The sequence below is a fragment of the Mirounga leonina genome, unplaced genomic scaffold, assembly GCF_011800145.1.
Source record: "Mirounga leonina isolate KUSES-001 unplaced genomic scaffold, KU_Mleo_1.0 Mir_173, whole genome shotgun sequence".
Taxonomy (NCBI): Eukaryota; Metazoa; Chordata; class Mammalia; order Carnivora; family Phocidae; genus Mirounga; species Mirounga leonina.
Window position 1 is genome coordinate 90094068 of NW_023270447.1, and position 16036 is coordinate 90110103.

Genomic DNA, 16036 nt, shown 5'->3' on the forward strand with positions numbered 1-16036 from the left:
GGGGTGCTTTGGCTAAGCCTTGAACTTGGGGATCCTCCTCTGTCCACAGTGCCCCCCGCTGAAAGGCAAAGTCCAGCGGATCCTACACTGGAGGTGGACAGAGCCCCCTGCCCCCTTCATGGTGGGGCTGCCGGGGCCCGACATGGAGCCTGGTGTCCCCCCACCCAAGCCCCTGGAGGGCATCCCGGAGAGAGAGTTCTTCGTCAAGTGGGCTGGGCTCTCCTACTGGCACTGCTCCTGGGTGAAGGAGCTTCAGGTGAGGCCCCCGGAACGGGCAGGTATGGCTGCGCTAAGGCCCTGGTCCTGAGCGGGGCTGCCTGGCGCTGAGTGTGGGGCCCTGTCGGGAGGCGGGAGGGGGAGGCTGAAGGGGAGGTTGTCCTGCGTGCCACCCCGGCTGGGGGGCCGGCTCGGGGACATGGGGGGGCCATGGCCCACCCGCCCCCATGACCTGTGCTGCTGTGCAAGCAGCTGGAGCTATACCACACGGTCATGTACCGCAACTACCAAAGAAAGAACGACATGGACGAGCCGCCGCCCTTTGACTACGGCTCTGGCGATGAGGATGGCAAGAGCGAGAAGAGGAAGAACAAGGACCCTCTCTATGCCAAGATGGAGGAGCGCTTCTACCGCTACGGCATCAAGCCCGAGTGGATGATGATCCACCGCATCCTGAACCACAGGTGGGTGCCCGCAGGTCGGGGACGCAGCAGCTCCTGCACTCTGTGGAATGGGCGCGGGGCTGCGTGTGCGTGTGGTGGGGGCGGGAGGAAGAGATGGTGGGCCCCCACTGTCGGCGATTTGACTGCCCGGCTGGAGGGGGTCGCCTGATGCACGCAGGCACATGCATGCGCGTGTTCTTACTCACGGTGGGAGTACAGCTCCGAAGTCATATGGGCAGAGGGGCAACTTCATGAACAGCCTGTGGCATTGCACGGAGTGGGACCATCAGCGGGTCAGGATGCTTGTGCTCCCGGGCTTCTGCCAGAGCCGGGGCCCTGATACCTGAAGGAGGGTCCTGGGGACAAAGGTGGCATCCAGTGTGGGGCTGTGTGCCCAGTTGATCCTCCTTTAGAACGACAGCTAACACTGCTGAGCACTATCTACCCTGACAGTAGACATTTCATTTCTACCTCTTTTATTGATGTGCAGACAGGCACAGCGAAGTTAAGTTACTTGCCCAAAGTCACACAGCCAAGAGGCGGTGGAGGTGGGATTTGAACCTAGTGGGTCAGGAGGGTAGGACTTGCTTTCTTAGCCACTATCCCAAACCCCCGTGCCCTGAGACAACTCTTGGTTGAGAAATCTGGAAACGCCCCGGGTTACAGTGATCAGAGGCTGCAGAAAGCTGGACGGAGACCAGGGCAGGAAGCCTGTGGACCCCTGGAGTGTGGCTTTGGTCTGGGGAGCAGTGGGAGCTCTGGCTGATTCTTGAGCTCAGGTGCTTGAGAACCAGCAGTGGCCGACAGGCGGGTGCAGGGGGAGGCTCGGAGCCTTCACTTGCCTCCCGGTCTTGACCTGATGGGCCCTGCCTGGGAGGGGCTTAGGGCCAGCCGACCACAGGTGTCCTGAGTGGCGGGAGCTGGGTAGTGCAGAGGTTAAGAACCTGAGCCAGGCCCAGATTCTAACCCTGGCTCCCCGTTTTCTGGGCTCTGTGCCTCTGTGTTTCTCATGTGAATTGGGATCACGAGAGAACCCCACAGGGCTGTGGCAAGGGCCGAGGGAGCATGCCAGCCCCGCTAGAACAGCCCTCAGCAAGCAGCGGGCAGGCAGGGCTAGAAAAGCTGCCTGCCCTCTGCCTATCCTCAGCCCTCACTGAGAGCAACTCTTTTTTTTTTGAGAGAGAGAGAGAGAGAGAGTGCGCTCGCACGAGAGAGCATGAGTCGGGGGAGGGGCAGAGGGAGAGGGAGAAGCAGACTCCCCACTGAGCGTGGAGCCTGGGGCACACGGGACACACGGGACACACGGGGCTCAATGCGGGGCTCGATCCCAGGACCCTGAGATCATGACTTGAGCTGAAGTCAGACGTTTAACCGACTGAGCCGCCCAGGCGCCCCCGAGAACAACTCATGAAAAGAGGGTTAGATCCTATGCAAACCTGAGTGCCCCCTCCACTGAACTGACCCAAGTTTTTTTTACCTTTATTAAACTGCATTTTAAAAATATATATGGCAATCTTCCTTCCTACCTCCAAGGCCGGGCAGGTGAATTTTCTGCACATTTATTACCCCAAGTCTGAGTAATGACTATTTATTAAAAAAAACCATCAGTTTCCATGGCGATGGGGGTTGGTCTTTCTCTTAAAGGTCCCCAGGCTAGCTGCAGCCCCAGCCCTTTTGGGGAGCCATGGCTCCCCTACCGCACTGTGCTCCCCAAGCTTGGTCACCCACTCAGCTCAGCGTGGGTGGGAGGCTTCGAGGACCATCCCAGCAGCCAGAATCAAGCTGAAGAGTAAGGTGCTTCTCTGGAGCACCCCTTCTGGGCTGCTAGCTTGCTCATCAAGTCCCCGCGTCCCCAGGGGTCTCCAGAAGAGGTCACCCCCCTCACGTGTGGGAATCTGTCCTAATTTACTTGGCAGAGATGGGACCAGGATGGGCATGCCTCTGGTTCTTTGAATTTTTTAAGTGAAAATAGAAAGGCCTAGGGTCAGGGGAGAGGACTGTCCAACTCAGAAATGCAGAATTCCGGTGTCCAGACCCCCTGCCTGGATGGGACGCCTCACTGTGAGGGGGGATGGGAATGTCGCTGGCTCTTAGCTCCTCTGTGAGCATGGCCTCTCACCTGTCCCTCTCGGGCTCTGCCACCCCCCCGGGCCCTCATCCCTCGCACTAGCTCCCCAGGGCCTGTGGGAGTGGGGGGTTTTGCATCCTGCGAGGTGTCCTTTTGGACTCCCCCTGCAGCCCCCCCGCACCCCGCAGCCCCTCTCCCAGCGGCCTGCCCCTCCCCTACCACCTGTGTGCTGTGTTGCAGCTTCGACAAGAAGGGGGATGTGCACTACCTGATCAAGTGGAAAGACCTGCCCTATGACCAGTGCACCTGGGAGATCGACGACATCGACATCCCCTACTATGACAACCTGAAGCAGGCCTACTGGGGCCACAGGTGCGTGGGCCGCAGGGCTGTCCCCAGGCTGCCGCCTCCTGCTGGCCCGAGCTTGGCTCATCCGCCTCCCCTGCTCTTTCCCAGGGAGCTGATGCTGGGTGAGGATGCTAGGCTGCCCAAGAGGCTGGTCAAGAAGGGCAAGAAGCTGAAGGATGATAAACAGGAGAAGCCACCAGACACACCCATTGTGGATGTGAGCAGGGAGCGGGGGATGGGGTGGGGTTGCTGGGTCCTGCCACCCCAGGCTTGGCCGTGGAGGATGGAGTGGCCTGCGGGAGCGGAGTGCCAGGGCCCGTCTGGTTCCGTCCACTTCAGCCCGGCAGCTGATGGGACAAGGTGACGAAGACCCAGGCCCTCCCCGCCGGGGAGAGCTCAACCCCGGGGTCTGGGTCCGCCAGCCTGATGCAGAGGGGCAGCTCCCGGGGGACAGAGGCCTTGGCCTCCTGTGAGTTTGAACTGTGGGTTCCCTGTGCACAAACTGGGGAGCACATAGTCTCTGCTCAGCATACAAAATATATCCCCCAGCTGTGAGCCCATCAGGGTGTGGAAGGTTGACCTTTATCCATTTCGCAAACTTCTCTGGGGTGTCTGCCAGCTGTTGGAACAAGGACTCTGGCCCCATGTCAAGAAGTGTCCATCTCCCCCGGGCCCATAGAACATGGGGGTTCAGCCTGGAGCTGGGGATTGCCAGGGAAGGGTAAATGGGCCTGGAACATCTGGAGGACTTCATGGGGGAGGCAGTCTTGAGCTGCAGGCTATAAAGGACACAGAGGGTGATGTTTAGGATCAAGGGGAGGAAGCACCTCAGGCATGCACCAAACATGTTGACCAAGTGTCCACCATGTCCCAGGTATCACGTGGGGCACAGAGGCGGCAGCGGGGAACAGGACGAGTGTGATGACCACAACCTGGGCTCAAAGTCAGAGAATCCAACAATCAGGAAACGACCCCACTGGAAACGTACAGGGCTGCCCCAGGAGGACATGGGAACACCTAAGCCAGACTGGGAGTCAGGGAGGGCTTCCTGAAGGGAGAGGTGCTCCAGCCAAGACCTGAAGGATGAATAAGTTGGCAGGGATGAGAGGAGTGAAAATAGTATTGCGGGCGGAAGGAATAGTGTGTGCCAAGCCCTGGGGCTGGGCTGTGGTGCCCAGGGTTCAGGGTGTGTCTGGACCTCTGCCCCCTCTGCAGCCCACGGTCAAGTTTGACAAGCAGCCTTGGTACATTGACTCCACGGGAGGCACACTGCACCCATACCAGCTGGAGGGCCTCAACTGGCTGCGCTTCTCCTGGGCCCAGGGCACAGACACCATCCTGGCTGATGAGATGGGGCTGGGCAAGACTGTGCAGACCATCGTCTTCCTCTACTCCCTGTACAAGGAGGTGCGCGGGCCAGGGCGGGGGTCCCGGGGGGGGTGGCCAGCACTGGCCGAGGGCAGGCAGCCCCACCGCTTCTGTCTGCCTGTCTCCAGGGGCACTCCAAGGGGCCCTACCTGGTCAGCGCGCCCCTGTCCACCATCATCAACTGGGAGCGTGAGTTTGAGATGTGGGCACCTGACTTCTATGTGGTCACCTACACGGGGGACAAGGAGAGCCGCTCCGTGATCCGGGAGAATGAGTTTTCTTTTGAGGACAACGCCATTCGGAGTGGGAAGAAGGTGTTCCGCATGAAGGTGAGTGCCCCTCATCCTCGGGGGTACCCCAGAAAGGCTCCCGGTCCTGATCCAGATGATCTCATCGCAACTGATTATCCCTGCAAGGACCATCGCTCCTAAAAGCGTCACATCCCGAGGGGCTGGGTGGACACGGATTTGGGGGGGGTGCACAATTTAACCTAGTACATCAGCTGTGTGACCGCTCTGTTTCTCAAATTCTTCTCAGCAAACTGAGCTAACAGACCCAGCCCCCAGAGTTGTGGAGGGTTGACTGAGCTAGGCAGGGTCTCTCAGTCTTGACTGTGTCCACGGGTCACTGTGGGTCTTGTTGAAGAGCAGGTTCTGATCCTGCAGCTCTGGGGTGGGGCCCGAGACTCTGCATTTGTGACAAAGTCCCAGGAGATGTGGATGCCTCTGGTCCCCAGTCTGCATTTTGAGGAACACTCAGGATCGTGGTGGCACATGGTAGGCCCTTAACTCATCTTAGCACTTACGTTAGCTGTGGCACTGGGGGGCTGGCAGTCGCCTCCCAGGAGCCCAGGGGGTTCTTACACCAGCCTGCTCTAGCATCTTGGAACAGCTGTGGCCCCAGGGCATGCCGGGTAACTATTTGTTGGATGAGGGGATGACTCAGTGACCGCAGAGGGGTCAGATGATGGGCCTGCGGGACAGTTAGTCACAGAAAACCTCTCCTGAGCTCACGCTGGGGCCCTGTGACGTGCTGGACACTCTGCAGACTCATCTCTTTTATTTTTACACTTGATCTTAGCCAAAAGGCCGAGAAGCGATAAAAGTTGTGGTAAAATAGGGGTGCCTGGGTGGCTCAGTCAGTTAAGCGTCCAACTCTTGGTTTCAGCTCAGGTCTGATCTCAGGGTTGTGAGATGAAGCCCCACGTCGGGCTCTGCGCTCAGTGTGGTGTCTGCTTGGGTTTCTCTCCCTCTTCCTCTGCCCCTCCCCACTGCGCGCGCGCGCTCTCTCTCTCTCTCAAATAAATCTTAAGAAACCAATAAAAATAAAAAATTGTGGTAAAATACACAAACATAAAAATCTACTGCCGTAACCATTTTGAGGTGTGCAGTTCAGGGGCATTAAGTACGTTCACCTTTTCCGGGCAACCATCACCATCCTCCGACCCCAGAACCTTGTCATCTTGCAAAACCAAAACTCGGTCCCCAGCAAGCAGGAACTCCCGTCCCCCTGCCCAGCTCCTGGCACCCACCCAGCTCTCTCCCTCTGTGATTTCGATACTCTCAGTACCTCGTTCAGGTGGAATGGTACAGCATATCCTTTTTTGTGACCGGTTCCCTCGCTGAGCATAACGTCATCAAGCTCATCCCTGTGGTAACACGGGGTCCGAATGTCCTTCCTTCTTAAGGCCGAATAACGTTCCACTGTGTGAAAAGACCGCATTTTGAAATCTGTATGCATTCATCTATCCACAGACGCTTGGGTTGTTTCCACATTTTGGCTCTTGTGGAAATGCTATAAATGTGGATGTGCCAACATTTGTTCAAATCCCTGCTTCTGCTTCTTTGGGGCCTTTTGGGTCATACCCTGAATGGCAGTGTTGGATCTTGGAAGGACTCCGTGTGTCATTTTGTGAGGAACAGCCTGTGCTGTTTGGATTCTCATGGCATTCCTCACGTAGACAGGATTGCGCCCTTTTTACCAGAAGGGAGACTGAGGCTCGGGAGGTTATTTAACTTGACTGAGGTCTAGCTCCAAAGGACAGGGCTGGGTGCAAACCCAGAGATGCCCCTCTGCCCCTCTCTGGTCCCTTCCCACAGGGACGCCGGTCGCGGGGAGAGCCAGGCTTGGTTTGGCCAGGACGGGCTCCCTCCTTTGTGGGGCCCAGTGAAGGACAAAGATATGGGGCCCCTGGTTCAAGTGCAGGAAACAGCTTTTCCCATTATTCCGTGCTCCTCCTCTCTCCATGATGGTGGTTTTTATTGGCTATTTAATGTCATGTCCCTCAGCTTGAGGCTGCTCTCGGGGTGAATGCCCCTTCTGCCCGGGCCTGTTCCCCACGAGGTTGTGAGGCGTCGGTGTTTGCTGGGCAGGGCAGCCGGGGCTCCACCATCCCCAACCATATAATGACTACGAATTTCAAGTTGGCAACTGCAGAGCGTTTAAACCCGAGGGTGAGGACCACTTCTCTGTTCGAATCCTCACTCTGCCATCCATTGGCTACAGGGACCCGGGGGATCTTACCCAGCCTGAGACCCCGCACGCTGTAAATGGGGACAGGGACGGCGTAGCGGGAGTGGCCTGTGAGGATGAGCGGGGCGTGAAGAGCTCAGCGCGGGCTTGCTCCCCATGGCTGTCCATCCTTGGTCGTGCGGGGCTCTGGGCCTCAGCTGCCCCTCTGCCCTTCCTCTCAGTTCCAGGGCCTCCCTGGGCTCTTTGGGGGAGGTCCTGTCCACCCCTCCTCCATGCCTCCTTGTCTCTGGAGACCCTACCTGCTCCCCTCCCAGATGCTCTTCTCCCCCTCCAGAAAGAAGTGCAGATCAAATTTCATGTCCTGCTCACCTCCTACGAGCTCATCACCATCGACCAGGCCATTCTGGGCTCCATCGAGTGGGCCTGCCTAGTGGTGGACGAGGCCCACCGGCTCAAGAACAACCAGTCCAAGGTAGGTGGTGCTGGCTGCTGGCTGCTGGCCCCTGGAACCGCCCCGCTCCCCCTGACGGGCCTCCTCTCCCCCAAAGTTCTTTAGGGTCTTGAACAGCTACAAGATCGATTACAAGCTGCTGCTGACGGGGACCCCCCTTCAGAACAACCTAGAGGAGCTGTTCCATCTCCTCAACTTCCTGACTCCAGAGAGGTTCAAGTGAGTCAGTGGGCCCGGCCGGGGTGGGGGCAGGCGGGCAGCCAGGGGAGAAGTGTCAGGGTCCGAGGCTGGTGCCGGGGCTCCTCGCTGGAACTTGGTTTCCTCATCAGTAAAATGGGAGCGTTAGCAAGCCCACCTCAAGTGACCTGCGCAGGAGGGGCCGTGGTGCTGCATGTACAGAGTGCTCGGGGGACAGCAGCTGCCCCGAATATGGCGACTGTTCCTCGGCTCTGCCCCAGGAGAACCCCGGGGGTCCTCTGGGACTCCTGTCCTCGCCCCCATACCCTGGCTTGTTCCTTCCTCTCCACGGAAACCCCAGTGACCGCACGGGTGACCGTGATGGGGGCTGAAGACGGGGGTGTTGGCAGATATGGGGGCAAACACAGAGCCCTGGCCAGTGGGAGTCCTGGGGTCTCCTTCCCCAGCCTCCTTGTCTTCACCTACCCCATTTTCCAGCTCAGAATGGGGGTTTCAGGGTGGACAGTGCTGACTTTGGAATCAGGTGATATAGACTGGAGGGCAGGCTGGACCATACAACCTTGGGCCCCCATCAGCCTCAGTTTCCTTTTCTGTAGTATGGGTAAAGAGTTCTAGAGACCTCGTGCCCAGGACAGCTTTGAGGAGAGGAAGGTATCCTATTTGGCTGAGAGAGCTGTGCTGAGAGGTTGGGGGTGGGGCATGGGCTCAGATGGACACCTGGGGCTGGGCTAAGGCTCCCAGGCCCACCAGCCAACCGCCTGCCCTGTGACCCTCTGGTCCCCCCCACCCCAGTCCTGGCTCCCTCTGCAGATGGCTTTGGCTTGCTTCCCTCCCCTGCTCCTGGCTCTCATCCCAGTTCTTTCTTGCAGCAATCTGGAGGGCTTCCTGGAGGAGTTTGCCGATATCTCCAAGGAAGACCAGATCAAGAAGCTACACGACCTGCTGGGGCCACACATGCTGAGGCGGCTCAAGGCTGATGTATTCAAGAACATGCCGGCCAAGACCGAGCTGATCGTTCGTGTGGAGCTGAGCCAGATGCAGAAGTGAGTGGGCGCTCTGCCCGTTGGGGCCCTGCCACAGAGCAGCGTGCCTCATGTCCCCTGGGCTTGTCTTCTCCCAGAAGGTCTGACCTAGCCTTCCTGCACTGCTTCCCAGGGTGGTGGGAAGGCTCTCTGGCCCCACCGACGCCTTGACTCACCTTTTGCACACACTTCCTTCTTCGACCTGTTCAGCCGGCCAGGCTTGGGGCTGCCCGAGCCCTTGCAATGTCCCCAGGCACTTGCTGGGTGACTCCAGGCCTGTGGCTTCACCTCGCAGGTCTCCCCTGGTCTGTCTGTGAGTGGTGCAGGACGGGCAGCCCCTGGCCTCCCTGCAGAGTGTGCTCTCAGAGGCTGCGGCAGCCCTGGGGTCCAGCCTGCCTTTCCTCCTTGCCCTGCTGCAGGAAGTACTACAAGTTCATCCTCACGCGGAACTTCGAGGCACTCAACTCCAAGGGGGGTGGGAACCAGGTGTCGCTGCTCAACATCATGATGGATCTGAAGAAGTGTTGCAACCACCCCTACCTCTTCCCCGTGGCTGCCGTGGTAGGTCCCCGTGGCCGCCCCGTGGCCACTGTAAGTAGGGACCCGTGACCACCACGGTCAGGGCGTGAGGCTGCTGTCGTAGGTCCCCTTTGCCCACCGTGGTGAGTGTGCGTGGCTGCCACGGTGGCCCTGGCTGTGGTGTCAGGTGCTCAGCCCTCAGCCCTCCCCGAGGATGAGGACTTAGAGGTGATGTGGGTCCCCGTTATGCCAGGTTTCTGAAAACCTACCTCCCTCTGCTGCTCAGGCAGGCCCTCTCCTTCCCTTGGCCCCTCCTCATGACCATAAAGTAGTGGGGGGCAGTGGGGCACCCCAAGGTCCCCTCCAGCTTCCGCAGCAGGGGACCCCAGGCTGATCTGGTTGCACTCAGTCACTAAGGGAGTCAGGAAGGCCTGAGTGGGGCCCCAGGTGATTGTGATGTGCGGTCCTGGGTGAGAGACGACCCCAGGTCGGACACCAGCTCCAGCCCTGTGGTCTCAGGAAAGCCAGCAATCCTTCTCTGAGCCTCAGCTTTTTCCTCACTAAAATGGGACAGTAGCATCCGCCTGAGAGGGTAAGGACCAGATGCGGAGGTGCACGTGAAGTGTGCCCTCGCAGAGAGCCTGGTGTTGCTGTTCTTGTCACCACCCACACTACTATTCTGGTTCTCACCGAAACCCTCCGCAGGGGATACGTCCTCCCCCCGGACAGCAGAGTGAGGCGCAGGGGGCCGTGCTGTGGGTGATCTGCACTCGAGGCCACCCCAGATGGCTCTCGCCACTCTGGCACGGCAGGTGCCCTTGGACTGACGTCCTGCCCAGCTGGGGTTCAGGGGCTGGCCTGGCCAGGATGCGCCCTCCCAGTGACCCCAGAGACCAGGCATAATTCCTTCTGGGAAGGCCGGCTTAGCTTAAGACTTTGTCATCCGCTTGTTCGCTGATGTCCCTGGTGCCTTGGTGGAGTGCCAGCAGGGGGAGATGGAGGGCGGGCCGACCAGTCTGGCTCTGCCTGGGAACACTGTGCTGGGGAGGGGCCGTGAGATGCGAGGCCCGTCCGCCTCTGCTGAGCCTGGCCTGAGCCGGGCTCGGGCTTTGTGCTCAGCCCGTTACTGAGCCTCTGACCATCCCTGTGGGCCTCTTTGGTGCAAAGCCATAGGGGAGAGGGGAAGCCCCCCAGTGCCCCAACTTCTGCTGTGTCTGCAGGAGGCCCCTGTCTTGCCCAATGGCTCCTATGATGGCAGCTCCCTGGTCAAGTCTTCAGGCAAGCTCATGCTTCTGCAGAAGATGCTCAAGAAGCTGCGGGACGAAGGGCACCGTGTGCTCATCTTCTCCCAGGTGAGCTGGCCCTGGGTGGCTGGCCAACCTCTGCCTCCCCCAGCCTCCACCCTGCACCCTGCAGAGGGCACCCCTGCCAGCTGGGAGCACAGCCCTCAGTGCCCCTGCAGCCTGACTTCCCACAGAGGGGCCCCGGGGCTGGCTTGGGAGGAACCCACATGGGGGCAGTGCCAGGAGGCCCTCTCCAGCACTTGCAGCATCGTATCTTGGCTGGTCAGAGGCATGCTGTGCAGCCTTGGGGGTCAGCTGGTCTGTGTCCTCGTTCCTTCCTCCCTCTGGTTGCATCTGTCCTCCGTCAGGCTCTGTGCTAGGCACGGGGCCAGTCCCTGTCCTTGAGACACTCATAGTCCAGTGTGGGAGATGGAGGTAAAGACATAGTTATTTAGTTCTGGGGGCATCTCTGTGATGGAAGTCACAGCAGTGTTCCTGTGGAGGCCTGGTGGTAAAAATGCTTCCGTGTGGTGGGACTGAGCCAGGCCCCTTGCTCAGAGCCACAAAGTAGGATGTGTCTCCTCTGTGTACTAAAGTGGGAACAGCTGCTCCTGCCTGCAGCCCCCGATCCCATCATGGGCCCATGGGAGGCCGAGGGATTTGGGGAAAGCTGAACGAGCCTGGGACTGGATCCACAATCCCCCCAAACCCCTGCCGACATAAGACAGGATTCTGGGCTGAGGCCTCAAGGGACCAAGTAGAAGGAACTGCACAACTAGAAATGTGCACAGAGGGAAAGTTCCAGAGACAGAGCCCTCCCATCCAAAACGAGCCGACAAACCCCATCTCCAAAACTCATGACGAAAAGACATCCCACAAAACAGTAGGTAGAATCTGAATGAAAAGAAAAATAGAACAGCCTGAAAAAGACTTCGGACAAACATGTTTAGGATCCTCAAAATTAATGGAGTAACACCCATCAATCAAGAAGAAATCAGTTAAGTACAAGCAGGAGGAAATGAAACGAGAATTGGATAGGAAAATCTGCCTGAAACTGAAATAAAACATTTCAAAAGATTGGATAAACTCTCAACCCTGGTGAAGACAATGCTGATGAATGGACCTGGCCCTGAGGGATCTCCCCAGAATGCAGCAGAGAGATGGAGCTTAGAAATGATAAATTGTCTGCAGGACCCCTTGGGAGGCTCCAGTAATCCTCTGACACAAGCCGTAGAAGTAGAGAAAACGGTGATGAAGCTGGACTCTGTGAGTTTGCAGACCTGGGGAAAGACACGAGGTCTCAGATCTCAAGTGCACTCTAGAGTACCAAGTGAGACAGATAAATCCAAGCAAACGGGTCCCCAGACACATCACAGGGAAATCAGCACTTCAGATCAGTACCTATGAGGAATGATGATCAGACTGTCCTCAGAGGTCTCATCAGCAACAGTAGGGGGCAGTGGACAAGTGCAAAATCTCCAGTACCCTGTGGGACTAGATCATTTTATATCCAGCTGAACTATCTCTCAAGAATGAAGGGAGGTACACAGGGGTATGGGAGCCCCGAAGGGACTGCCTTCCTCTTTTTTTTTTTTTAAGATTTTATTTATTTATTTGACAGAGGGAGACACAGTGAAAGAGGGAACACAAGCAGGGGGAGTGGGAGAGGGAAGAGCAGGCTTCCCATGGAGCAGGGAGCCCGATGTGGGCCTCGATCCCAGGACCCTGGGATCATGACCTGAGCCAAAGGCAGATGCTTAACAACTGAGCCACCCAGGTGCCCCTGCCTTCCTCTTCTTATAAGGAGAGGTGAAATCAGGGAAGATTTCACAGAAGAGGTGCTGTTTGAGTTCCCTAGGCAGTAAAGGGGTGGGCATTCCAGGAGGAGAGTCCAGGTAATTTGGGGTGGTATGGGGGAAGCATTGAGAAATAGTCCTGCCAGCCTGGAAAGCCAGGGTGAGGAGCTGGAACTTTCTTCTGTGAGGTGAGAGCAGGGAGGCTCATGATTAGAGCTGTGTTTTAGGCAGATGGCTGTGGGGCCAGCATGGGGGATGCTGTGGCCCCGGGGCTCGAGGTTGGAGGCTGCATTGCTCTCCAGAGAGCCCCATGTCAGGTCTGCCTGGGTCTCACCTATCTCCCCACTCAGCAGGCAGCTGTCTTCCCCCAGCTGTCATGGGGTCCCTGCCCATGGCCCCACGGGGTTCCTTGCTCTGTGGCAGCCCCTCAGGCATACCATGTCCCCTGCAGATGACCAAGATGCTGGACCTTCTGGAGGACTTCCTGGAGTATGAGGGCTACAAGTATGAGCGGATTGATGGTGGCATCACTGGGGGCCTCCGACAAGAGGCGATCGACAGATTCAATGGTACCCCTGCCTTACCCAGGGGTTCTTGATGGGGACCCCATGTCTGCCTTTTCTCCCAGGCTAAGATCTTAGCCAGGCCCCCCAAATGGATGTTCAGATTAGCTTCCCCTCAAGTGGCTGAAGAAAGCAGACCAGTCCTTAGGTCCTAACAGCTTGCCCTTAGTTTTAAATGCTCAAAGGAGTTAATCCCATGGAACCTCCAGGGGCCAGCTGGGGTGCTGAGGGGCCCAGGAGGTAACACCTGTTCAGAACTGAGAACTGGACACAGAGAAGGGCAGATAGGGAGGGAAGTACCACCTCTATTACTAAATGAAGCTGGCGCTGAGGGTCTGGTTGACCCCTGTGGGCTTCGGATGCTGACACCAGGTAAACCAGCAGTTATGAGCAGTGCGGGATGGACACCTCCACCTGGGGCCCCACTGCCCAGATGCCCAAAGGAGCGATGCCCGTTGTCCTCTGGTGTTGGAGGTAGAACGAGTACAGGGTTCCAGGATCTAGATGGAAGTGGGAGTGGCCAAGGCACTGGGAGGACTGGGAACCTGTTTGTAGCTCTTGTGGGTATGCAGGGCAGTCCCAGGTCCCGTATGAAGGGCTTAGGTGGGTCTGAGAACCAGCTGTCCTGCGACAGTGGGGACTGTCCAGCAGGGTTGCTGGGGCCCTGGAGCTGTGACCCTGAGTGTCTCCTGGCCACAGTGACAGCCTCATGGACTAGGTAAAGCCGGGAGGGCACGAAGGACTGAGCTCTCCAGGGCCGACCCTTATTATGGGTCTGCCTGTATTTGCTGGCTATTCGTAGTTTGTTCTTTGCCCATCTGGGCTTTGAAAATCAACTTCCTCTCACTCTGGCTCCCTCCTGTTGGCTCAGGGCTCAGAGCACAGCTGGGGGCTAAGTGGGGCTCGAGTGGACTGCTCTGTGCCCACCCTGGGCCCCCGGTCTCCTGCAGCTTCCCTGAACACAGCTGGGACTGTTGTTGTCCGTGATGGGGTCACAGTCCCCAGCAGCTCCTTCCCTCTTGTATCTGCTCCCACCCTGCTCTCTGCTGCCCACCTGTCCCCTCCCTCTCCGCTCTGACCCCACTGGGCACCTGCCTCTCTTCCTCAGCCCCTGGGGCGCAGCAGTTCTGCTTCCTTCTCTCGACCCGGGCGGGGGGCCTGGGCATCAACCTGGCCACAGCAGACACCGTCATCATCTACGACTCGGACTGGAATCCACACAATGACATCCAGGTCTGTGGCCCTGACACCACAACCCTCTCAGACAGCCCCTTGCCCCACCTGGTTCTGTGGGCTTTCCATCCCTCCCCCTCAGACTGTGTCTCATGGAATCCCAGCCCCAAGAGGGGCCCGGGGGTTGGGGGGTGAGTGGAGCTTTGCCCCGCCCCTCCGGCTCCCTCACTATACAAAAGAGGAAACGCCCAGAGAGGACAGGCAGGGTGTCCAAGGACTCACGACAGTCTGTGTGCCTGGTAACCCCTGGTCTGTCCCATCACTCTTAGGACCAAGGCCATGGAAGGAGGCAGGAGGAGGGAGTCCTGGGACCCAGAGGGAGCCAGTTTGGGAGGAAGCAAGGGAAACAGAGTGGGGGGAGAAGCCTGTGGGAGAAGAGATGGAGGGGGCAAAAGGGGCTGGTGAGGAAGGATGGGCGGGCTGAGGGGGGTAGGGGTTGTGGGAGTATAGAGAGAAACACTGTTGTCGCCTGGTCACCCCACCCGGGGCAGGGATGGACACACACACACTTGTTTCTCATGCACACATGTGCACCCACGCACGGTCACCGGCATAGATAGAAACACTATGGTCGCATCACGCAGACACCCAGTGCACGCAGCGCCGGGCAGCTTCCGGGCCTTGCTGCCCTCCCGAGCTGGCTGTGCAGTCCCATCCGCGGCTCACTCACCCCATCTCCCCGATCTGCCATCAGAGCCCCACGTGGCTTCGACACGTCCAGCACACTGGCCCCTGCCCACCCGCAGCCATGCACAGCTCCACCTGTGCGGGCACCCAGGCCCACACGAGACTACCCACAGTCGGGAAGGGAGAGGAGCTGGCCTGACACGTGTGCATTTCCATGGGGTCACACGGCTCGTTCCACACAGAACATGCCCATGAACACGTGTGCACACCCCCTCTCCCCATGAGGTGCCCGACCCTGCCCCCCCAGCCCTTGGCTGAGCCCCGAGCACTGAGCTGCAGCTTGCCCCCAGGCCTTCAGCCGTGCCCATCGCATCGGACAGAACAAGAAGGTGATGATCTACCGCTTCGTGACTCGGGCCTCGGTGGAGGAGCGCATCACACAGGTGGCCAAGCGCAAGATGATGCTCACCCACCTGGTGGTACGGCCCGGCCTCGGCTCCAAGTCCGGCTCCATGACCAAGCAGGAGCTGGACGACATCCTCAAGTTCGGCACAGAAGAGCTCTTCAAGGACGACGTGGAGGGTGGGTGTCCAGGGTGGCTAGGGGGCGGGGGCTACTCCAGACACACCCATCCCAGGGCCTCTGCCAGCCCACAGCCTCTCTCTCCTCTGCTCCGTCTCCTGGCCGGGGCGGCCTCGCGGGGCACTGCCCCCCAGCCCTGCAGCCCCTCTGACTCTGTCCTACAGGCATGATGTCTCAGGGCCAGAGGCCGGTCACGCCCGTCCCTGATGTCCAGTCCTCCAAAGGGGGAGCCCTGGCTTCCAGCGCCAAGAAGAAGCATGGCAGCACCCCGCCAGGTAGGGGCTAACTCAGCCTAGCTCCCAGCTCCTCCTGTGCTTCCGGTGGCTGTTCCTGGAGAGGAACCCCGCTCGGCCCTGCCTGCGTTTGGTCGCGCTCTGCTGCCCGCCCCCACCGGCCCCTCACTTGGGTAGCCGCGGACTGTCGGGTGGGCAGCTTCCCCTCTCTGGTCACCATGCTCCTCCGCTGCAGCCCCTGCTGGGGGCTTGGAAGGGCCAGGGTCGGGAGTCCGTCCCTGTGGGGTCCCCACGGTCGGGGAGTCTGTCCCTATGGGGTTGGACCCCACCCCCGTCTGTCCCTTCACTCTGCACCCTGTCCGCCCCAGGCGACAACAAGGACGTGGAGGACAGCAGTGTGATCCACTATGACGATGCGGCCATCTCCAAGCTGCTGGACCGAAACCAGGACGCCACGGACGACACGGAGCTGCAGAATATGAACGAGTACCTGAGCTCCTTCAAGGTGGCGCAGTACGTGGTGCGCGAGGAGGACGGCGTGGTAAGCCCGCCCCCGCCGCGGCCCCGCCCCGCCGCGGCCCCGCCCCGCCGCGGCCCCGCCCCGCCGCGGCCCC

At 59.1% G+C, this 16036-nt stretch overlaps 1 protein-coding gene across 1 annotated transcript in view; it reads left to right on the top strand.

Annotated features, from left to right (window-relative positions):
* Positions 1-16036, top strand: part of CHD5 (chromodomain helicase DNA binding protein 5) — a 54631-nt gene that overhangs the window by 22049 nt on the left and 16546 nt on the right. The window contains exons 10-25 of the mRNA XM_035020255.1: positions 50-256; positions 469-680; positions 2968-3099; positions 3184-3292; positions 4291-4482; positions 4572-4772; positions 7250-7387; positions 7464-7585; positions 8434-8607; positions 9006-9147; positions 10326-10457; positions 12636-12753; positions 13856-13980; positions 14958-15189; positions 15354-15464; positions 15791-15963. Of these exons, the coding sequence (XP_034876146.1) occupies positions 50-256; positions 469-680; positions 2968-3099; positions 3184-3292; positions 4291-4482; positions 4572-4772; positions 7250-7387; positions 7464-7585; positions 8434-8607; positions 9006-9147; positions 10326-10457; positions 12636-12753; positions 13856-13980; positions 14958-15189; positions 15354-15464; positions 15791-15963 (2520 nt within the window). The remainder of the gene's footprint in view (positions 1-49; positions 257-468; positions 681-2967; positions 3100-3183; positions 3293-4290; positions 4483-4571; positions 4773-7249; positions 7388-7463; positions 7586-8433; positions 8608-9005; positions 9148-10325; positions 10458-12635; positions 12754-13855; positions 13981-14957; positions 15190-15353; positions 15465-15790; positions 15964-16036) is intronic.